General features: G+C 46.2%; 1 protein-coding gene across 1 annotated transcript in view; it reads right to left on the bottom strand.

Annotated features, from left to right (window-relative positions):
- LOC122642101 (histone acetyltransferase GCN5) overlaps positions 1–23522 on the bottom strand; it is a 99570-nt gene that overhangs the window by 36848 nt on the left and 39200 nt on the right. The window contains exon 5 of the mRNA XM_043835518.1: positions 7009–7177. Coding sequence (XP_043691453.1) covers positions 7009–7177 — 169 coding nt within the window. The remainder of the gene's footprint in view (positions 1–7008; positions 7178–23522) is intronic.

The following is a 23522-nucleotide window of genomic DNA, read 5'->3' as shown; positions in this document are numbered from 1 at the left end:
GACTTCCTAGCGGTGCCTCTTTCCTCTTACTTTTTTTTCTCATTTTGCACTTCTAATCTCTTTTGTCTTCATTTCTTCATTCGACTTACTTTCAGTCAGTTTTCCCTTCTTTGTTTTGCAAGGATCCATGTAGCCAACCCCATTCAGTTGGGATAAGGCTGAGTTTGTTCTTGTTGTTAGCGATTGAAAGCTCAATTAATTGGTAAGGGCCATACTCAGACCTATGGAGTTCATTATTTTGAAACTTTCTCTAATGTTGTTCGCTTCAATTCTAGGAGAGCTTTGACCTCTTTAGCTATTAACCTTGATTGGCATCTTTTAAAATCAATCATCAAAAATGCTTTTCTGTATGGTGAATTAAATGAAGAGGTTTATATGGAGCAACTTCCTGCGTATGTTGCTTAGGGGAGAATGCTAAGAAAGTTTGTAAGTTGAACATATTTACTGTATTGTTTCTCTTTAGCTATTTATGGGTTGAAACAATCCCTGAAAGCATGGTTTGATAAATTCAGTAGAGTTGTTGAATGTGGCTTTTCTCAAAATTACTTTGACCACTTTGTATTAGTACAACATCGAGGCTCTAAAGTTATTTTGCTGGCCCTTTATGTTGATGATATTATTGATTCTCGTAATGACTCGTCTGGAATTAAACAGGTTAAGTCTTACTTAAAGAAGCACTTCCATATGAAAGATTTGGTCACACTCAAATATTTCCTTGGTATTGAGGTTATTCAAAGTAAACAAGGGCTTAGTTTGTCTCAGCGGGAGTATGTTCTTGACCTTATGAATGAGATAGGAATGTTTGGTTGTGAGCCTATAGATACCCCAATGGACCCTCACTGTTAAACTTGGAGCAACTGATGACAAGGAATTTGCAGACAAACATCAGTATCGGAGGTTAGTCAACAAACTTATATGTTTTACTATTACCCGACCTGCTATATCTTTTGCAATTGGTGTGATTAGCCAGTTTATGGAGACACCTAGACAGGTTCATTAGGAGGCAGCATGTTTCTTTTATTCAATATAAACATAAATACAACCTCCCACCCTCAGTTTGAGCATTCTGCCCATTACTCAAATTGTGGGCTGTGTTCTCTTCCCTTTTCTCATCTTCTCTTCAACTTCTCTCTTCTCCTCTCTTCTCTTCTTTTCTTTTTATGACCAGGTACTGATTCAGGTTCTGCTATTGTTACAAGTTTAATAGAAGTAATGTGGACATTGACATGGCCCACAGGAAGCTTAGAGTCATTCATCACACATTCATACCAGAAAATAAATAATAGTAAATACCACCAGAATCACAATTCACAACTGTAGGCCAAAAACTCCAAAATAAATACAGCCGCAGGGAAGAAGCACCAATAAATCTCAACTAAGAATAATATAGGGACAATAAGACATCAAGATAAAGCTTCGAGAGATGAACCGAGGCAAAAAAAAGGAATAACAGCAATAACAAACCAAACTGCAAAAATAAAATTGCAGCAGCATCAAAAACCAACTAGATCCAAGAATTAGAAATGGAAAACCATAAGAGGACCAAACCGCAGGGAGATAAGGATCACTGATCTTCTGGGAGATTAATAGATAAAAGAAGAGAAACAGGTCAGCAAAATTTGATCTTAATCCGATGGTTGGATCTCAATAGATGGCACAGTCACCCAAATAGCATGTAGCCAAAAACTGTAGAAAAGACAGACCTGGTGGCCAAGAACAGTCAATCAACCTTCCACACGATGATCACAATATCATTAGTAGGATATAACAGAAGATAGAAGCAACATTCACTAGCAACAGCAACTATGCACAAATAGGAGAGAAAAAAAAAATCTGCGCAGGAACAAGGCAGAAATCCCATGCGCAACAATAGATGATATTTGTGAGACCCACCTCTAATTTGAACCTTTTGAACATGTATGATTTCAGGTTCTGGCTCAGTGTCCATGCTTGCCTCTATGTTGTGGGCTGCATCGGTTGTGGATTCGGATCAATCCGTTGACTAGCCTATGGAGGATTCCGGGAGCCAACAAAGTTAGCCATCACTGAATCAGGAGAACCTGCCGAGTCCCAGCACATAAGCTTCATATGTCAAACGTGCTAGATTGGGCATATGCAGAACCTCTCAATCTCATAGGCTGGGTTTTAGGTAAGAAGTTATTTTTACATATAGGACTGACGTTTTAATAGTTTAATAGGGGCTGAAACGTAAATTTTCTCCTGTGGGACCCACATCCTCTGTGGTCCAGGGCTTCCTGTGTGCCAACATGCCCGGGGTCTCAATTACGTCATAATATATCTAATCCGTAATTTAAAGATAGGACTTTAGGCTGTAAATTCTGGTTTAATTAGTTTACAAAAACTATTTCTAAAAACTGATTTTCTTAAGGCCTAACCAAACAGCCTTTAGTTATCCCCTCATATATAAGCTATCCTTAGTTTTAGATAATCATTTCCAACTCAAGCAAAATTCGGTTTTGCTCTAAGGAAAAGAAGAAGAGAAAGAGGAGGAAGGGAGGAAGAATCTAAGGCTTGGAAATCTCTTGGCAATTGAAGTTGGGGAGCTTGGGAGGGGATCATTGGTGGTGTGCTACTACCTTCTACACATCAACCTCAAGGTAGGTGGCCCATACAAATTCTGGAATTTCCTATTCCTCCCTTCTTTTTTGATTTCCATTTGAGCTTGTGGCTCAATCAACCCAAACTTCTTGTAATTAGATAGATTGACCTATAAAGGCCCTAAATCCTAACTCAATTGGGTTAATCCCACACAATTGGGGGTCACCTCCAACCCCTTGTGCCCATTTGCCCTCTTTCATGATCTGCCATGTTCATAAGGGTTCCAAGGATCCTTTTACTATCTTCTATGATTGGAACCTTTGGCTTGATCATACATGCAATTGGGTCAAAATGACCCTATGGCAATACCCTTAGGCTCCCCTAGGTTAATTTGGAGGATTGGGTTCCATGCATGGCAAGATCCATGTGTTAAACCTAAAAAATCAGACACTGTTTCACCCACCGGATTCAGGCCTGTGACCCGTACGACCGACGGGATTCAGGGCAGTTCTGAATCCGGTTGACTCCTGCTGTCCCAGCTTGGATCCTAGATGGTTTGGGCTTATTCCTAGGTCTATGTAGTGTCTAATTTATGTTGTTTGCTACCTATTAGGACTTAGGACTATAATTTCCTGTTGGGTGAAGTTTTTGTGGAGTTGTATCATCTTCGGACTTGTACAGTCATCCAACTCCAAGTAAGGGATTTTTGGACTTATTTTGAGAGTGGTTCTTTACTTAATTTGCTGTTTATGCTGGCTGCCATTGACATGCATCAATATAGAAATAGTAGACATGTAGTTTGTAGCTTTCTTTTGCATTAGAAGAATGCATGATTATAGGTTATCATTACATACGGCATTCACATAATTTTTACTGTGATCTATATTGATGTGTTTGACAAATGATGCTAGAACTGCTTACTATACTATCTACTGCTTCATATGTCATCCATGCTAGAAATGCATATGGTTAGGCTGTCATAAACCCAATGCTACGACCCTTGCCAATAGGGGTGAGGTGTTGGATAACCCGTAGTAGGTCTGAAGGGTAATTCCGGAATGCCATTCACTGTCCCAGGTCTGAAGAGTACTACCAGAATGGGAACAAACAGTAGGGTTAGCATTGAGGGTCCGCCGGGGTCTGATGTGTATATTTTGGAACTGGCGGGTCTTCACCGTAGTAGAGTGGTATTCTCGGGTGACCGATGTTTGGTTTGCATTTCCAGGATTGAGAATATCATACCTACTACAATAGCACTTAAACCTCATGATACCTAGATCTGTTGCTAGTTGCATGCTTAGTTTAGGACATGCATCATGGACTATTTGCATCTGCTTGCATGTTTTCCCGTGCTGGGCTCAATGGAGCTTACCCCTTTAGATCCCTCTTTTTCAGATGGTATGACTGGTTCTGAGAAACCAGGTGTTGGACCTGATGCTGCTTCGGACTTCCACACCGATGAGGGTTGTGTGGTGCAAGAGTTTGAAGTACATGATGTGTCTTGCGTATGCAATGCGTGCGCGTTCCTGTGATCTGGCCTGATGGAGCAGGCTATTCTCTTTTGTGTTTATACATTATTTTTGTATAGTGAAGCTTATAGTAGCTGCTTACAATTCTGACTTGTATTACTTTTGTAAGAACTGTATAGTTGTAATACAAGTTTCAATCTATATGAATATCAAGTTATCACTCAGATCCCCTTATTTATTGTTATTATCATTACTATTTATTCTCTTCCGCTGCGTTTGATTTACTGTGTTATGATAAACTGTGAATGGGAGTACTGTACTTGTGATCCTGGAGGTTGATTGGGTGTCAGATGGCATCCAGTCACACCATGCCCTTATTAACCGGGCCGGGGTGTGACAATATTCTTCAGAGATACTCTTCAAATGCAAGTATCAACCTTCATCAGTATACACAACTCAGCCTTATCCCAACTAAATGGGGTCGGCATCAACTTTCATCAGTATACGCAACCCCATTTCTTCATCTTCTCTCAACTAGAGTTTCACAAAGAATAGGCAGAGCATAGGTGGCTGCACACCACAAAACAGAAAACCATAGAGGGTCTCTCAAAACCGACGACAAGGAGAGAAAAAATACTGGTTACAGCTCTGATACCATGTAATAAATCCAGGAACTGAAACCAGTACCTACGAATGTAGAGGAGTGAAGAGAGAAGAAGAGGAGAAACCCCCAGCGAGAAAAGTCTCACGGTTGGACTATCTCTCCAAACCGTGAGCAACCACTTTATTAGTTTATTTATAATGTAGAGCATAATAACAATTACAATAAAGAACATAACTTATGTGAAAAAAATAGAACAGAATTACCCCCCTGCGGTACACATAATAGAAAACTTTAACAATATCTTCACAAAACCTTCCCTCGGGTCTCCACCTGTGCCTAAATATTAAATACCTAATGGATCAGATTACAACAACTCAGCCTTATCCCAACTAAATGGGGTCGGCTACATGGATTCTTGCCCTCACCTAATTGATCAGATAATGCCCAGTTATTTGATTGACCTGTTTCTTTGATGTCCAAATTCTCTGTGGGTATAGTATTAATAGCATTCATCAAATTAAGCCTCTAGTAAGCTTTCAGGAATCTTACTTAGGCCAACTTTCCTTGGATAATTCTCCCTGGTATAGAACACTTAAGATCTTTGAAATGTTTTAAATTGGATCTTATATAATGATCATGAGCTTTTGTGAAGTGTCAAATCTGGTAGTTTTTTTGTAGAAACTTATACTTTTGTCTACATAGGAGAGCAAGTAATTCAGTGCATGTTTTATTGGTCTCTATGCAGAAGTACACTAGTTTTCAACCTATTATTGTTACATTTGTTGATGCAGGTCCAAGCATCCTTAAGAATAAAGGACAGCCCTAAGCTTAGGGCTAATTGTATCGAGGAGCCTTAGTCTTATTTTATTTCCTGTTTTTATTGTAAACCTAAATGAACCATATTCTATTCTGTGAAACTTAAATTGAACCAGGTTCAACCTTGGTTCAATTTAAGTGAATCATTCCTATTGGTCCTTAGAGTATTTTCTATTTCTATTGATCCTTAGAGGATCTTGTATTTCTATCGGTCCTTAAGAGGATCATTTTAGCTTGTATTAGGGATTGGGCCTTTGGCCATCTTATTAATAGCTAAGAGAATCGTGGGAGGCTCCCACTGTTGTTATTGTTAAAAATCTGTTTCAGCCTTGCTGCTGTTAGCTCCCTTTGTGAGTGTTCCTTGATAGTAACTTCAAGGAGGCCTTGTGGATCTCAAAGTGAAGGAATCGGTGGACTTCGAGTCTCCAATTGACTCTTTGCATCTGTTCAGATCGGGAGGTCTTGCTCAAGATCATCTTCAAGCTGCTGTCTTGGAGGTTCTTCATATCTAGTAAGTGTTCTTTCTAGTTTTCTGCAATTAAGTTCTTCTTTTAAACCTTCCAGCCTGAACCTAAATCTGTTTAGACCCATTCCACCATCAGAATCCTTTCATCTTTCAACCACAGCCCCTTCACATCATTCCCTACACTCGATCCAACTCTCGGCCGCTTCCCTCTTGCCAAACCCTAAAACTACCATCTCCCTCAAGCTGCCGAAATTCTAAACTCCCAGCTGAACCATTTCCACCATCAAATCCCTCTAATATTTCAACCACAGCCCTCTCATCATCTCCCTTGCACTCGATGGTAACCCCAGCCCCAGCCCCATCCCTCCATCAAATCCTAAACTCCCCCAACCTAAACAAAACCCCAAAACCCTAGATTTCCACTAAGCCATTTCCAACCACCCAAACATCACCCAACCTTGGCCGTGCTGTTCTCAGCCTTTGGGAAACTCGATCCAAACCTTGGATCAAACCTTCCATTAAAAGCCCTAAAACCTTCATCTTCTTCTTCCCCAAAACCTAAAATCCGAAACCCTAATTTTCTGATTTTTAGTTTCTTATTCAAATCTTTCCAAATCTGGTTTATTAGCCTCCCCTACACCTGCCCTGCTTTACTACATAAGAATCAACCCCAATTCCCCAATCCTAACCCTAATCTTGACAAATTTCACCAAATCAGCCCCTCCAAACCAGTAGCTTAGCAGATCCTGTTTTACATGGCTCCTACTAGACCCCTTGTCTACAAGGACTACATTATTTGTATTTAGACAAGACAAGAGATCGCCGTCTCTCAGAGTGAGTTTAGTCAGATGTATTCCACGGTCTAGTATGGTCCCCAGGGGAGAGCAGTAATTCATGACAACATTGCAAAAATACAAAAACTATAGAACACAGAGATGGTGGATGGTGGAGATCTTCAATGTTCAGGATGATTGAAGAAGCCCCATTTAATACCTAGGAATCGTTATATTCAAAAAAATAACTTTTTTCAGCAGTATAACCACATCAGTACCAAGTAATGTTACTTGTTGGAAAAACATTTTCAATAAGCAAACCTGCTTGATAAAATAACCAACAGCATTATTGTCTGCATAAGTTAGAAAATGAGTGAGCCGATCACCATCACGAGCATGCTGTTTTAAGTGATTCATCAGTCTAGTGCCATAGCCTTTTACTTGTTCATCCGCTGTGATTGCACAAAAAGCTATTTCCCCAAATTTTTGGCTGCAAAATTCAAGGCATAACATGAGTGACCAGGGAAAAAGCAGACAAAGATGTATACTTCAGGATTTTAAATGAAGAGTAGTTACAAAGGATTGCACAGCCTTGATTGCTCAGTTAAATGTAGCAATCTCTTTTCTATCGAGTCATTAGATTGTTGTTGCAACCAGAAAAAATGCACAAGGCCACATAAGGGAGGGGAGGGGGGAAGAAAAGGAAACAAAGAAAAGAAAATGATTATGCCACAAATGGCAGTATCGCACTTGACAGAGGGGCCTACCCTGCATTGCAGTGGGACCATGGAGACCATGACTCATAGAATGTGCTTGCCACTCTACTCACATTCAATGCCAAGAAAGAAAGGAAAAGAAGGGTGGGGGGAATGAATAGTAAAATTCAAACCTAGAAATCAAAGAATGCTTTACTCAAAGCAAGCAATCTCACAAGTCACAAGTCACAACTTCTTAACACCTAATATTGCAAGAAGTTGCTCCAGTGCCCAAAGAAAAGCAATGCAGCTTTTTCATCGAAAGAAAACAGCATATCAGAAAAAAATTGAATAAACCCTCAACAACAGGCCATTTTTTTGCCCACAACATGTCAGAAAAATTATACAAAGACTAACATAGAAAACCCATACAATCAGGCTGATGCTGATCTTCCCTAATCTGTTAAAAAGGATAAGAAAGCCCTGAGCACCATCTAGGTCTCAGAACATGTCAGAAACAAGATACAATGACTAACATATGAAACCCATACAATCAGGCTGATGCTGATCTCCCTTAATCTGTTAAAATGGATTCCCTGAGCACCATCTGGGTCTCACTACCCCTTCTTTTGCCATGAAATCTTCTCAGTCATTCGCTGACCATGGTTTCAACTTCAATGCACAGTTCACTTGTGAAGCAAGGTGTCTTATTCTTCTCATTTTGTGAATAGGAATTACCATGAACAATCCTCATCAGTCAAAAACCAAGATATAACAGTAGCTGAACCACTTTCCACCACCAACTTCCTAATAGCTGTGCAGTTTCTTAAGGACTCAGAAACAAAACAAAAATTTACCTCCAAATGATGAAAGATCTTACATATAGCGCTCCAAATCTTAGCACCTAGAAACATCTAAGGGGAAATCACAGTCCCCCACTCTATTAAGCAATTCCACAGTTTTGGCATGATATCGCACATGGAATCTAATGTAGTTTTAGACTGGAAGGAGACCAACTAGAAGCCAATAACCAGGATCTGCTATGAACAATAATCGAGTAAAAACAAGATTTGGATATTGAGTTTACTGATCTCCCATGAGCTCCTCCCACCCCCCTCCTCCGGTCACCTCCACCTCCCCCACCACCATCTCTCCCACCACCTCCACCAACACCACCATCTCCAGACATCCTATCACTTCTGCAGCCAACACCTCCTCCACCATCGCCAACACCCAAACATCCTCCATCCCCTCGCCCCCTGCCACCTCCACCACTACCAAATCCAACCCCCTGGACCAATTTCATGGTCGTCCCTGCTTTCTCACCCTTATTCTTCCTCTAGTTCTGACTTCTCCCTTCACTTTGTTAAACCATCATGTGAAGATGGTGCTTCTTACGCCCTTTGTCCCAGCAATCTCCTCTCTCCTGAAATTTCCAAATGGCAGTCATGCCTTGTTGGTCACTTCCTTGGTTCGAGACCATCGTTCAACACTGTTAAAGCTTCCCTCACTAAACAATGGAGAGCTCAAGGTTCTGTTGATATCTTCCTGCTCGACAGCGGTGTCTTTGTCTTCAAGTTCTTTTCGGAGGAAACCAAGGCCAGAGCTCTGGACGGTGCTCCTTGGCTTGTTGGCCCCTTACCAATCTTCCTTCGCCACTGGAATCCCTACATCCTGCTCCACAAGGTCGACTTCAGCTCCATTCCCTTGTGGATTGCCCTACCTGGTCTTCCCTTCCATTACTGGAGTAAAGAATGCTTAAGCAGAATTGGTTCGGTATTGGGATACCCTCTTTACTCTGATGCTCGTACTCTCAAAATGGACCGATTATCTTTTGCAAGAATTTGCATCGATGTCCCAGCTGATCAGCCTCCGCCTTCCTCCATCACCATCGTAGAAGAAGATGGGTTCAGTTTTGAACAACCTGTCAAGTTCGACTGGATTCCCCCCCCCATTGCTTACACTGCAAAGTTTTTGGGCATCACTCTCGTGACTGCTCCTGCAAAGCTCCTACCCAAGTTGCCGTCGCTGCTCCTGAAGTTGTTCCAACTTCTCCAATTCAAGCCGTCATCGTCTCAGGCATCTCGTGTCCCCCTGACGATCACATTGGTACCTCGGCTCCTGCCCCCACCCCTTCTGATCGTCAACATGTCGCCGCTGTTCTTGTCCAAGCTGTCGTCCCTGCTCCAACTTCTTCAGATCAAGCTGCCAACGCCTCAAGCGTCTCGCCTCCTCCAGACGATCTCATTGGTCCTTCGGCGCATACCCCCACCTCTTCTGGTCGTCAACATGTTGCCGCAGGCTACTCTGCTCCTCCCCTGCCCTCAAGCCTTTCAAGGTCTCCCAGTAGAGGAAGGGAAAAAGTGCGCCACCGCCATCGCCGACACCGTCGTGCCCTCCACGTCTCTGCTTCTCCGTCACGCAGGGAAGCCACCTTGGTTCCTGTGCCTGAAGCATCACTGTCGCCTGTACCCAACGCTGTATCCTCGATCCTTGGCCTCCTTAGGCTGGCTTCTCCGGCTGCTTCGATCGAGGATGCCCCCATTGGTTCGTCTACGACTGCTGCGACAATCTCATCTTCAGCTTTTGCCCAGAGCTTGCTGCAAAACAGTTCGCGCAGTACTGGTTTCACCATTTTGGCAAAGGAATCCCTTGGCAATTCCTCTGCTATCCTAGATGCGTCGAAATTTAGAGCCCTGCACTCACTGCCTTCCGCTATCGCAGGTCAGACCAGAAATCTGACCCCCAGGAGTTCCTCTCGATGGGTGTCTTGCTCCTTTGCAAGGTAGTACAACGGAACCTTTTCAAACTTTTTCCCCTGCTTCCCCCTTGACCTCACTTTCCAGATCCGTCCTGCCCCCCCTTCTACCTAACCCCCCTGGTCCCACCCCCAGCCTTGTTCCCACTTTACCCTTGCTTTCTTTAAACCAACACCATCATTGGCCCAACCCGGCCCACCATCCAACCAAACCATCTGCTCTAAACCAGTTTCCATCCTTTTTTAACTACAATCTCCCAATTCTACCCCCTCCAGCTCACTTAAACCCCTACCTTACCACTAACCATGACCCTTCCACCTCTACCCTCCATTCCAGAACCATTTCCCCCACAACCCGACATGCTTCCCGGCCCACCTCAGCCACATCTCTCACTCCTTCCACCTCCACCCTTCATTCCCGGCCCATAGACAGGCCCACCTCACCCAATCTCACTACCCGACCCATCTCCCCACCACCCGATCCGCTTCCAAGCCCACCTCACCAAATCACACTACTACCACCCTCACTGTCTCTGCTCATCACATTGGCAACCTAGCCGTAACCGTGTTTCATTCCACTAACCCCCCCTCTTCCACTCCCCTTTACCCCTTTCCTTGTCCTCTGAGTGCCCCCCCCCCTTTGGATTTGGTCATCCCTCCCCCCTCCCCCTCTCCCTTGGCTTCCATTTGTGGAACCGATTGTCCCCTGGCTGCATCTGTTATTGCCCGCCATCGCCCCACCCTAGCTTACTTCCGTAGGAGGTACAAGAGTGTTCCCCCTAGGGCGTCGATGCCCTTCTCCGTCTAGTTACCCATGTATGCCCCTTTTTTTTGGAATGTCAGGGGCCTCAATTCCCTGGCCAAGCACCACGACATTAGAGCCCTCATTAAATCTTCTCACTCCTCCTTCTGCGCCATCTTGGAAACTCGTGTCCTACAAGAGAATGCATCCCGCATTGCGGCATCTATTGCCCCTTTTTGGTCCTTCATCTCCAATTACAACCATTCTCCAAATGGGTGGATTTCGATCCTGTGGGACCCCTCCAAAATTCACATATCCATCTCTCACTCCTCCCCCCAGCTTATTCACTTACTCCTCTCCCTCCCTAATTCCCCCATCTCCTTCTATATCATGTTTGTCTATGCCTTCAATAGGGCTGTTGACCGTGTCTCCCTCTGGGATGACCTGGCTCTCATTAAAGCTGGGGTTGGTCCTCTCCCTTGGGGAGTAGGAGGAGATTTCAATGCTGTCAGATTCGAATCTGAGAAAATTGGTGGTCGCCCCATTGACTTCCACTCTGTCAAGCCTTTTAATGACTGCATTGAGGATATCGGAATTGATGATCTCCGTTGGTCGGGTTCCCCCCTTACCTGGCACAATCGAAGGGGAGGCACCGACAAAATTGCTTGCAAGTTGGATCGCTTCCTCACCAATGATGCCTGGGCCATCTTCCCTCACTCCCATGCCAATTTCTTCTCCAAGGGCTCTCCGACCGAGTCCTTGTCATCTCCTCATCCAGCAATATTCCTCCTTTGGCCCCAAACCCTTTAAGTTCTTTGACATGTGGACTTCCCATCAGCTCTATCTCCCTACAATCCTTAAAGCTTGGAGCTCCCCCGTCCACTGCCCCTCCCTTCCCCTCGTGGCCTTCGCCAAGAAACTCCGGCTCACCAAATCTGAGCTCAAATTCTAGAGCTCTACCACCTTTGGAAATCTCCCCTCCCGGGTCTCCTCTTGCCGTTCTGACCTTGCCTCCGTGCAATCTCGTCTGCAGGTGGACTTGCTTTGTCCTCTGCTAGCTGAGGAGGAGAGAAAGCTTTCTAATGAGCTTTCTTCCCTTTCCTCCTTGGAAGAAAGCTTTCTCCGCCAGAAATCCCGTACAAATTGGTCGGAGCTTGGTGATTCCAACTCGGCTTTCTTCCACCGCTCGTTGAAAGCCAGGCTGAGCTACAACTCCATCACCCTGCTCGTTGCTCGTGATGGATCCCCCCTTTCTTCTGTCCTTGATATCAAGACCAAGGCCGCTTCCTTTTTCACCTCTCTCTTCAACCCCCACCTCCCCCCTTCCTCTCCCCTCCCTCCTGGCCTCATTAACAAATTTGTCCCTTCCTCCTTGGCTAACTCTCTTCTTGCCATCCCTTCTGATGATGAGATTACTAAGGCTATCTTGTCCCATAAATCCAATAAGGCCCCCGACCCTGATGGCTTCAACATGGGATTCTTTCTTAGCTGTTGGGACCATCTCAAGGATGATCTCATCAATGCCATCTGCAGCTGCTTCTTTAACTCCAGCCAGCTTGCCCAGGTCAACCAAACCTTTCTCTGCCTCATCCCTAAACAAGATGGTGCTTCCTCTCTTTCCGACTTTAGACCTATTTCTCTCTGTAATCTCCTCTACAAGTTCATTGCCAAAATCCTGGCAAATAGAACCAAGCTTGTCATCCCTTCCTTGGTCAGTCCCAACCAATCTGCCTTCATAGCTGGCAAAAGCATTGCGGATAACATTATCCTTTGCTCTGAGATTGTGCGTGGCTTTGACAGAAAATCCCACTCTCCCGCTGCCCTTATGAAGATTGACCTACACTAAGCTTTTGATTCCCTCATATAGGACTTCATCTGTGATGTGCTCTCCCTGATGGGCTTTCCCCCACCTTTCATTCGCTAGATCCATGCATGCATATCCACCCCCTCTTTCTCGATTATTGTGAATGGCTCCCCTGCTGGTTTTTTCCAATCCAAAGTTGGAATTCACCAGGGATGCCCTCTCTCTCCCTTTCTCTTCTCTCTGGCCCTGGAAATCCTTTCCAGGAGCATCCAAGCCAAAACCGATCTACACCTCATCTCCCCAATTCCCAAATGCAAGCATCTGAACCTCACCCATCTGGCCTTTGCTGACGATCTTATGATCTTCTCCAAAGCTTCTCCCTCTTCCATCTCTGAGATCATGTCTTCCCTTAACCTCTTCGAGAGTCTCTCTGGCCTCCGCGTTAACCTCCTTATATCCAAACTCTTCCTCTCTGGTGTCTCGACCTTTGACAGAGACTACCTCCTCCGTCTCACTGGCTTTCTCTTAGCTCCCTTCCAGTGAAATACCTGGGTCTTCCCCTTATCCCTGCTAGGCTCTCTAGCCATCATTGCACTCCCATGCTTGACAATATTCGCAAGCGTCTCTAGTTCTGGAAAGGTAGACTCCTATCCTATGCCGGTAGGCTTGAATGCATCAAATCGGTGCTCCAATCTTCTTACATCTATTGGTGCGGCATCTTTACCCTTCCCAAAGCCACCATCAAAGCCATAGAAGCCCTTTTTTGTGCTTTCCTCTGGAAAGGGAAAGAATCATCCAGATTCCTCCACCCTCTCAGCTGGAAATCCATCTGCCTCCCAAAATCTGAAGGAGGCCTTGGCATTCGCCGAATCCGTGACTCCAATACCGCGGGTATTTTGAAGCTTATTTGGAAAATCTCCTCTAAGCATGACCCCATTTGGGTCCATTGGGTCTACTCCCACTTCCTCAAGAATGACTCCATTTGGATAGTCTCCGTCCCTGCGAATTCTTTTTGGATGTGGCGCAAGATCCTTCGCCTCCGCCCTCTGGCTCTTACAGCCATTTCCTCTTCCATCACAGATGGATCCTCCACCTCCCTTTGGCTCGACCCCTGGCATCCCATTGGTGTTCTATGCAACTTCTTAGGAGCCAGAGCAATTTACTCCTCCGGCATTCCTAAGTCTTCCCCCCCTTTCTTCCATCATCTCTCATGGATCCTGGTCCCCCCCCTTCCCCTATCCCCCTCCCCCTCTCCCTGATCTGGAATTCCCTCCCTAACCGTTCCTCCTTCCCCCCTGCTCATGCGGACAAGGTTATTTGGCTCCCCACCACTAATGGCCTTTTCAGCTTTAGATCTGCCTGGAACCTAGTTAGACCCCAGGCCCCTACTGTCCTATGGCATAAGTTAGTTTGGCTCAAAGGCCACATCCCCCGACATAGCTTCCTTGCTTGGAGAACCCTTAACCTTTGCCTCCCAACCCAAGCCTTCCTCTCCCACCGCAGAATCCATGTCCCCCCTTCTTGCATTTTCTGTTGGACTGGTTCGGAAGACATCAACCACCTTTTTTTTGCTTGCCCCTTTACCTCTACCATTTGGAAAAAAGCCCTTTTGTTTATCTGGTCTCGCAGAAATAGACATCTCCCTTTCGCTCGAGAGTGGCTTTGGCTGGTCATGACTTACCCTGGATGCACGATCTGTGACGCTATTGGCAAGCTTGTGTTTGGCGCTACTCTTTATCACAATTGGATGGAGAGGAACCTTAGGGGATGGACCTCCAAATCTCGCTCTTTTAACTTAATTTGGAAAGCCATCTTCTGGGATGTCTCCACAAAGCTTAGTTTTCTGCCTCGCAAGGCTGTTTTGGACTCCCCAAGGAACAGGCATATTGTTGTGTCCTGGGGTTTAGATAGTGCTCTTCTAAGATCCCACTCCCCCACCCTTAATTGGGTCGGGGATCTGCTTCCCCCCCCCCTTTTTTTCCCCTCGTATATTCCCCCCCCCCCCTTTTTCTCCTCTCCTTTTCGCCCCTCTTGGGCCTTGGTAATATAATTTTTTATTCACCAAAAAAAAAAATTCGGGTAAAAGGCCAAAAATAGGGTTAGGGTATGATAGTAGGGTACGGTAAGTTGATGTAGGGGAGTCTTCCAGTGAAGATCTTGTTAAGTTTTAACAAGTCTAGGCCTTTCAATTAAAATCGGCAGCAAGGTTAAGGTTAGGGTTTGAGATTTTTTTTTTGGGTGAATAAATATGTATTACCTTACCCCACGGGGGGCAGGGAAAAGAACGAATATACAAGGGAGAGGGGGGGGAGAAAACAGCCAACCTATGCAGAGGTGGTAGAAAAAAGGGAGGGCAGATCAAGGCCCCAGTACACGGCAATGTGCCTATTCCTAGGAGTATCCCTGATTGCACGAAGATGAGCACGGCTGAGCTTGGAAGAGACTTCAAAAGAGATGGCTTTCCAAATCAGATCAAAGGATCGTGAGTTGGAAGTCCATCTCCTAAGGTTGCGCTCCCTCCAAATGTGGTGAATAGCAGCTCCAAAGACAAGCTTACCAATGGTGTCACAAAACGAGGACCCCGAGAAGGACTTAGCCACCCAAACACATTCTCTGTCAAAATGAAGGGGTCTCCTGTTACGGTGCTAGGTGGAGGAGAGGGCTTTTTTCCAGATGGTAGAGGTAAAAGGGCAGTCAAAGAAGAGGTGGGGGATATCCTCAAGACCATTCCAGCAAAGGGAGCAAGCAGGGGAAACGGGGATGTGTCGGTGAATGAGGAAGGCTTGGGTGGGGAGGCAAAGGCAAAGGGCTCTCCAGGAAGTGAGGCTATGGCAGGGAGTGTGGCCATTGAACCAGACTAGTTTGTGCCAGGGGATAGAGGGGGTTGTGGGACGAACAGAGTTCCAGGCAGAGCTAGTACTAAAGTGGCCATTGGGGGAGGGCAACCACAAAAGTCTGTCAGTAGGGGGGAAGGGGGGAGGGGAGGGAGAGCGACTATGGAGGGATTAAGAAGGAGGGGGGGGGACTAGGAACCAGAGGAAATGAGACAGGAGCATAGTTCAAAATCTCGCGAAATTTCGCCGAAATTTCGCCAAATTTCGTATATCTCGAGCTGTCCGAGATACGATACCAATCCGAAATGGAAAAATACCATATTTCGACGATATCTCGTGAGATATTGACGAAATATCGTGGACTCACGATATATCGCGAGATATTGAAAAAACCACATGCAATATTTCGAATATTTCGAAAATTTCGGTCATCTCGTTTTGGAAATTTCGGAAATCTCGGTAATTTCAGTAATCTCGTTTCGAAAATTTTGGAAATCTCGGTCATTTTGGCATTTTACACCCACAGAAAAATACCATATTTCGATCTCGGAAATTTCGGTCAGACCGAAACACCGAAACGAAACGAGATTTAGTACCATGGACAGGAGAGGGGGCATTTTTTGGAAGACCAGAGGAGTAAATAGACCTGGGACCGAGGACACAGAAAAGGATTCCAAGGGGGTACCAAGGGTCGAGCCAGAGGGATATGGAGGTTCCACGAGCAATGGAGAAGGAGATGCCACGGAGGGCCAGGGGGCGGAGGGCAAGGATCTTTCTCCAAATCCAGGAGGCATCAGAGGGGGTGGAAACAGTCCATAAGGAGTCGGACTTGAGAAGGTGAGAGTAGACCCAGTTGACCCAGATGGAATAATGGCGGGAGGAGATTTTCCAGATCAACTTAAGAATGCCAGCAGAATTGTAATCTTTAATGCGGCGGATCCCAAGACGTCCCTCGGATTTAGGGAGACAGATGGACTTTCGGCTGATAGGGTGGAGGAACCTAGAAGTATTGGCCCCTTTCCAGAGGAAGGCACAGAAGAGACGCTCCATCTCCTGGATAGTGGCTTTGGGCAAGCCAAAGATCCCGCACCAATAGATGTAAGAGGCTTGGAGGACAGAGCGGATACAAACCAAACGGCCGGCGTAGGAAAGGAGTTTGCTTTTCCAGAGCTGGAGGCACTTGCGAATGTTATCCAGCATAGGAGTGGAGTGGTGCTTGGAGAGCCTGGCCGGAATGAGGGGGAGGCCAAGGCATTTGACTGGGAGGGAGCCAATGGAGAAGCCGGTCAGATGCATAAGGGAGTCTCTCTCCTGGTCAGAGATACCAGAGAGGAAGATTTTGGATTTGAGGAGATTGATGCGAAGACCGGAGAGGGTCTCAAAGAAATGCAGGGAATCCAGAATAGCTGAGAGAGGAGTGAGAGGCCTTGGAGAAGATCATTAGATCGTCTGCAAAAGCGAGGTGGGTGAGATTGATATGCTTACATTTAGGGATGGGAGGGATTAGGTGGAGATCCGTTTTGGATTGGAGGCTGCGGGAGAGGACTTCCAAGGCGATGAAGAAAAGGAAGGGGGAGAGGGGACAACCTTGACGGATACCCACTTTGGAGTGGAAGAATCCAGCCGGAGAGCCATTGACCAGAACAGAGAAGGAGGGGGAGGAAATGCATGCGTGAATCCAACGGACAAAGGCATGGGGGAAGCCCATTTGAGAGAGCACGCCACAGATGAAGTCCCAACGGAGAGAGTCAAAAGCTTTGTGGAGGTCAATTTTCATGAGGGCGGCTGGAGAATGGGACTTGCGGTCAAAACCCCGCACGATCTCTGAGCAAAGGATAATGTTATCCGCAATGCTACGCCCTGAAATGAAGGCGGATTGGTTGGGGTTAACCAGAGAAGGGATCACAGCCTTGATTCTGTTGGCAAGAATTTTGACAATGAATTTGTAGATGAGGTTGCAGAGGGAAACAGGCTTGAAGTTCGAGAGGGAGGTGGCTCCCTATTTTTTAGGGATGAGGCAGATGAAGGTCTGGTTGACCTGGGCCAGTTGACTAGGCTTATAAAAGAAGCTGTGAATGGCTTTGAAGAGGTCTCCTCTGATGGAATCCCAGCAACTGAGGAAGAATCCCATACTAAACCCATCAGGACCCGGAGCCTTGTTGGATTTATGGGAGAGGATGGCCTGGGAGATCTCGTCATCAGAGAGAATACAAATGAGGGAATCCACGACAGGAGGGGGGAGAAACTTATTGATGAGATCCGGGGGGATCGGGGGACAGAAAAGGGGGGGATTGAACAAATCAGAGAAGAAAGAGATGGAGGCAGATTTGATGTCATGGATAGAAGTGAGGGGGGATCCATCAGAGAAGTGCAGAAGAGTGATGGAATTGGAGTTAAGCCTAGCTTTCAGAGACCTGTGAAAGTAGGTAAGAGTTGGAGTCTCCCAGCTCGAGCCACTTGATGCGGGCTTTTTGGCGCAGAAAGCTTTCCTCCAGAGAGGAGAGGGAATGCAATTCCTCAGAGAGGAGTTTTTCCTCAGAGGCAAGAGTAGGATTGAGAGGGTCAGCTTGAAGCCTGAACTGAACGGAAGAGAGGTTGGATTTGCAAGAGGAGAGTCTGGAGTTGATGTTTCCAAAGGTGGAGAGATTCCACCTTTTTAAGGCAGCTTTGGTATTACGAAGTTTCCTGGTAAGGGCAATGAGGGGGAGGGAAGGGGAGGAGACCGGGAGGCGCCAAGCCTTAAGGACGATGGGGAGGTAAAGATGGTGAGAGGTCCACATGTCAAAAAATTTGAAAGGCTTAGGACCAAACGAGGAATAAGGATGAATAAGGATGTAACAAGGGAAATGGTCAGAGAGACCCTAAAGGAGGAAGTTGGCAAGAGAGTGGGGGAAGGAGGAGAGCCAAGCCTCGTTAGAGAGGAAGCGATCTAGCTTACAAGCGATGCAGTCAGGGCCAGCACGACAATTGTTCCAAGTGAGGGGGGAACCGGTCCATCGAAGATCCTCAAGGCCAAGATCTTCCAAACACTCATTAAAAGTAAGGACGGAAGGAGAGTCAATCGGTCTGCCTCCCAGTTTCTCATCTTGGGAACAGACCACATTGAAGTCACCACCTAGACCCCAAGGGACGGATTCCAAGGAGGGCTTGAGGAGGGAGAGGTCATGCCAAAGAGACAAGCGGTCAGCAGTATGGTCACAGGCATAGACAACTGTCAGGAGGAAAGAGGAATGGGAATTGGGAGTGGAAAGGCTACGATGGAGGAATTGGGAGGAGTGAAGAAGAGAAATATTGATTTTAGAAGGGTCCCAGAGAAACCAAATCCGACCAAGGGGGGAGTGATTGTAGTTAGAAAGAAGAGACCAAGAAGGGGCAATAGAGGCTGCAATGCGGGGGGCATTGTCTTGCAGGACACGGGTTTCAAGGAGGGCACAAAAGGAAGAATGGGTGGACTTGATGAGGGAACGGATGTCCTGATGTTTGGCCAGGGAGTTAATACCCCTGACATTCTAGAGGAAACCAGCAGACATAAGCACTAAAGGGGGAATGGAAAGGTGCGCACCGGAGGGGTGCTGCGATAGCGACGACGAGAGAAGACAAGAGCCGAGCTACGGACAAGAGGCCTACAGGGGGGAGGGGGGAAGGTGGAACCGGGGGAGGGGTGAAACCGGGGGAGGGGGGGAAGGTCCAAGAGGGAAGGGGAGGAGGAGGACCCGGTGAGGGATTGGGAAGGGGGGTTGGGGAAAAGTTTATGGTATAGGTAGGCAGGGGGTTGAAAGATAGGCAGGTTGTAGGTAAAGAAAGTTTGGGCTTGGGCTGGGGGGGGAGGGATAAGAGGGGAGCAATGAGAGGGGGGGTTGGGTGGGGGAGGATTGGGTAGAGATAGGGGCAGAGGGTAAGAGGGCCTGGGATGGGGTAGGGTGGGTTAGGAGGGGGACGGTGGTGAGAACTGGGTTACTGGGCTGAGAGAGGGGAAATAACTGGGCCGGGTCCGGGGCCTGGGTTAGGAGAGGAGGTGGGAAATGGGCCATAACGCTAGGCCTTGGAAGAAGAGGGGGGACGTGGGTTAATGTAGTGAGCCCAAAGGGATTGGAAGAGGGTTGGATCGGGGAAACAGCGCCATTCGAGGAGGGTGACATGGAGGGACAGGAAGGGGTGGGGAGCAAGGGGTAGAGAAGGTAATAAAGTTTGCAAAGTGGAGGGCAAAAAGAGAAACCCAAGGGGATTAAGGCGTGAAGGAGGGGCCAACGAGGGGGGTGTCCAAAAGGGGGGTTGAAGCAGGCTGGGAGGTCACAGAGGCAGGGAGAGAAGCAAGAGAAAGGCAAGGGGGCAGGTCATCGTCAGGGATTCGATAGGGGCACCTTCATAGGGACCAAGCTCATCAAGGGATCTGCTAAACGACCCAGAGGGGGTAGGTGGAGAGTCAGAAGCTCTTCCAAGCTCAAAGGGGAAATCTGTAGGCGGTTGCAAAAGTGTAAACGCTGCAGAAGTGCAGTTGCAGGGAGCCATGCCAGGGGGATCTTCAAAAACGATGTTCTCTTGCACCAAATCAGCGGAATTGTCAACCTGCGCAGGATTCGAGGGATCTGATGACTGCAGCGGAATAGAGACAAGGGCCTGGGAGTTCACGGTAACAGGAACAGCCTCCGCTGAGGTGGCGCCGTCAGCGATGACCATGGCGATGCTTTGAGGACGATGGAGAAGCAGCGGGGTTTGAAGGAAAGCGAAGCTAGTTTCTCATAGGAAGTCGAAGCAGGAAGGTGATCTAAAGGAGAAGCTGGCTGCGAAGCTACTAGAGCGATGACTGCTGAGGCAAGGGGCATCAAAGCTGGGCAAGCAGTCTTTGTATGGCCAAAAACTTTGTAGTGCAGGCAGTAGGGGGGATCCATTCATAATGCACAGGCTGCTCAAACCAGAAGCCGTCTTCTTCTTTGATGGAGATGGACGATGGAGGAGGGGAGTCAGCCGAGATGTCCACGCAGAGCTTGGCATAGGAGAGCCGGTTCATCTTGAGAGTGCCAATGTCCGTGCGACGAGGAGAACCTAGAACAGAGCTAATACAGCTGAGACTCTCTTGGGTCCAGTATTGCAAGGGAAGACCTGGAAGATTAATCCACAAGGGAATGGTGTTGAGGTCGACCTTGTGGAGGAGAAGATGAGGCTGCTACTGACGAAGGAAGATAGGTTTGGTTCCTACCATCCAAGGGGTACCATCCAGCGCTCGAGACTTGGCCTCGTCAGCGAAGAACTTGAATAGGAACACACCTGAGTCAAGGCGCTGAGTCAAGGAGATGGATATCTAGCAGTCCTGCTGCTTTCCATTACTTAGTGAGGTAAGCTTGGACGATGTTGAAGGAGGAGCGGGTACCTAAGAAGTGACCAACCAGACAGGAGGACCATTTCGAAAATTCAGGGCCTCAGGGGAGAGGATGGAGTTGAGGCAGAGGGCGAAAGGAACTCCATTTTCTATTGCGGGCTTGGAGTAGTTGAGGGAAGTGTCAAACTAGGAAGAAGGTGACTGCTGTAACAGGGTTGACCAGGGTTTGGGTCCAGAAGTAGAAGCAGTGGGGGGGATGGCTGTATTGGCGGTGGGTGGAGTAGCAGAAGTGGAGGGGGAAGACGACAAGGTGGGTGGTGGATGGGGAGCAGGGGGAAAGGGGGGTACCGCCAGGAAAGGTGTCGGGGGGAGCAGTGATGGGTGGCGGTGAAGGGTTTGAAATTTTGAAAAGAAGAAAAGATGAATTTTTAGGGTTTATGTCTTTGTGATGATCAGATTAGGGAGCAACTTGGATCGAGATTTCCCTAGTATAAGAGGAGAATTCAATCAAAGCTTGGTGTGATTTGGCTGACTAATGTGGTCTAAGTAGAATTTAGGTATTGGGAAAATTGAAAACAAAAGGGGGAATCTTAGGGTTTGGGCTACGAGATGATTAGAGTCACTGCTGTTGCAGAATTTCCTTGGCAGCTGCTTGTTTGATTGTAGATCTTGAATAAAAACAAAACTTGAATTGAACTTGAAAGTAGGGCTTCAAAAGAACAAAGAGAGTTTGAACGAACTACCCAGGCTTCAAACCGCAATGTGTCGATTGCATCATACACCAATCCCACCAGCCTTGATCAAACACAAGACAAAAATCTTCTTTTTTTTTTAACCCGAATATTCTCTAGGACCCAGGGCGGCCCTTAGGATTTTATTAAAATCAAATCCAAACAATAGAAAGAAAACAAAGGGGGGGACATACCCGCCTTACCCCTACCCAAGGAACAAAGAAGATGCACTCACTCGAAACACAAGCTCATCCCCTATACACAACCCCACTAGCAACTACAGCTATCTCAACACGGGAAGACCTGCAGCGTCTTCACGGACAATACGCCTAAGTTCCCGAGGCAGATTAGAGTCCAAATCAAAAAGGGAATTACCTGCCACGTCACAAGCGTAATTTGCTAACCAATCCACTGTCCTGTTTCCTTCTTTGAAAGTAAAGGTTATGCTCGGACATAGAGCATCAGCTAAATCCAAGATCTCCTAAAACCAATACCATGCTTTCCAAGTTCTACATCTTCTCTTTAAGATACAGTGAATAACCATAGAAGAGTCCGAGTTCACCTGCACAGCCGACCATCCCCTGTCCGCACAAAGTTTGAGCCCATCTCGCATTGCTCTAAATTCCGCAATGGAATTGGTGCATTCCTCAAAAAATTAGCAAAAGCCGCCAACACCTGACCCTTCTGGTCTCTTATGATGCCCCCCTCCTCCCCCTCGACCAGGAATCCCTCTGCATGCCTCATCTACATTCAGCTTCAGCACACTAAATGGAGGGCAGCAATACACAGGGATAGGTGGATTGTGAACAATTGGAGAGGTTCGAATACCAAAAATCTGCAAAATGAGCACCTCCTTCATCGTCAGATGTTTCGAAAGAGGCGAAAAGGGCAGATCCTCACAAGACAAAAATCTTCAATAGAGAAGAAGAGAAGCAAAAAGCTTTTCATTAATATCAAAATTAGTGTTCCATGCTTGCCCCCCCCTCACAACCTTATATCAAAGACTCAAAAATAGACTCCTACACTAAAAAGGAAAGGCCTAACCCAATCCTTAACCTATTAGGTAACTTAAATTGACTAGGAAACTGAAATAGACTCAAAACAGAGTCCTAATCAAGCCCCACTAAACACTTAAAAGAAAACTACTAAAATCACTTAAATTGAATCATTGGTTGAACCGGTTCAATTTATGAACAAAAACACCAAAATAAATCAAAGTAAGGAACTAAAATAACTAATCCCGTATGCAACCCTATTACCCATACTTAAGGTCCATAAAAGTGACCTATTACATAGGATACCCATGGGATCAAAGGCCCAACATGCATATAACCCAACCCTAGACCTATTCCTAATAAAACAAGCTTATTTTGGTGATGAATCTGCATCAGAATCACTTGGAACCACCTGTCAAAACCCAGGAATGACTGAGACGTTGCTCCAAGAAAAAAGAACTATAATGCAGTGTTAATCTCAAACCAGTGAGAACCAGTGGAATATCAGCTTGCAACAAGATTGCAGGTAAGGAATGAAACTAGATTTCCAAAGAATTTTAATGACAGAGAATCAAGCGAACAGATTCAGCCAAAATTCTGGTCAAAGGCTCTAATTTGATGGGAGAATATAATATCAGAAATCAAGCCTGATCCAATGGTCAGATCCTTAGGATCTGAAGATTCCTACTTGTAGGAAGAATTTCTAAATCTGAGAATCGATGGGAAGTTCAGACAAACCAGATTAGAGATTGGTTTTAGTACCAAATACAAGCCTAATGATAGCCAAAATCTGAGATCAAACTAAAAGAACAAAACTTGAAAATCGATTAAACTGAAATCAGACTTGTAGTAGGAAAACGGGAAATCAGTTTCAAGTTTGAATTTTGAAACCATAACTCCACAAGAAAGTTTAGAACAGCAATCAATTGCTAAGTATGGAAGCAGAATTGAAGTTTCTG

Source organism: Telopea speciosissima, chromosome 1 (genome assembly GCF_018873765.1).
Source record: "Telopea speciosissima isolate NSW1024214 ecotype Mountain lineage chromosome 1, Tspe_v1, whole genome shotgun sequence".
Classification (NCBI taxonomy): Eukaryota; Viridiplantae; Streptophyta; class Magnoliopsida; order Proteales; family Proteaceae; genus Telopea; species Telopea speciosissima.
Note: the sequence above shows the minus strand (reverse complement) of the source record. Positions and strands in the feature narration are given on the sequence as shown.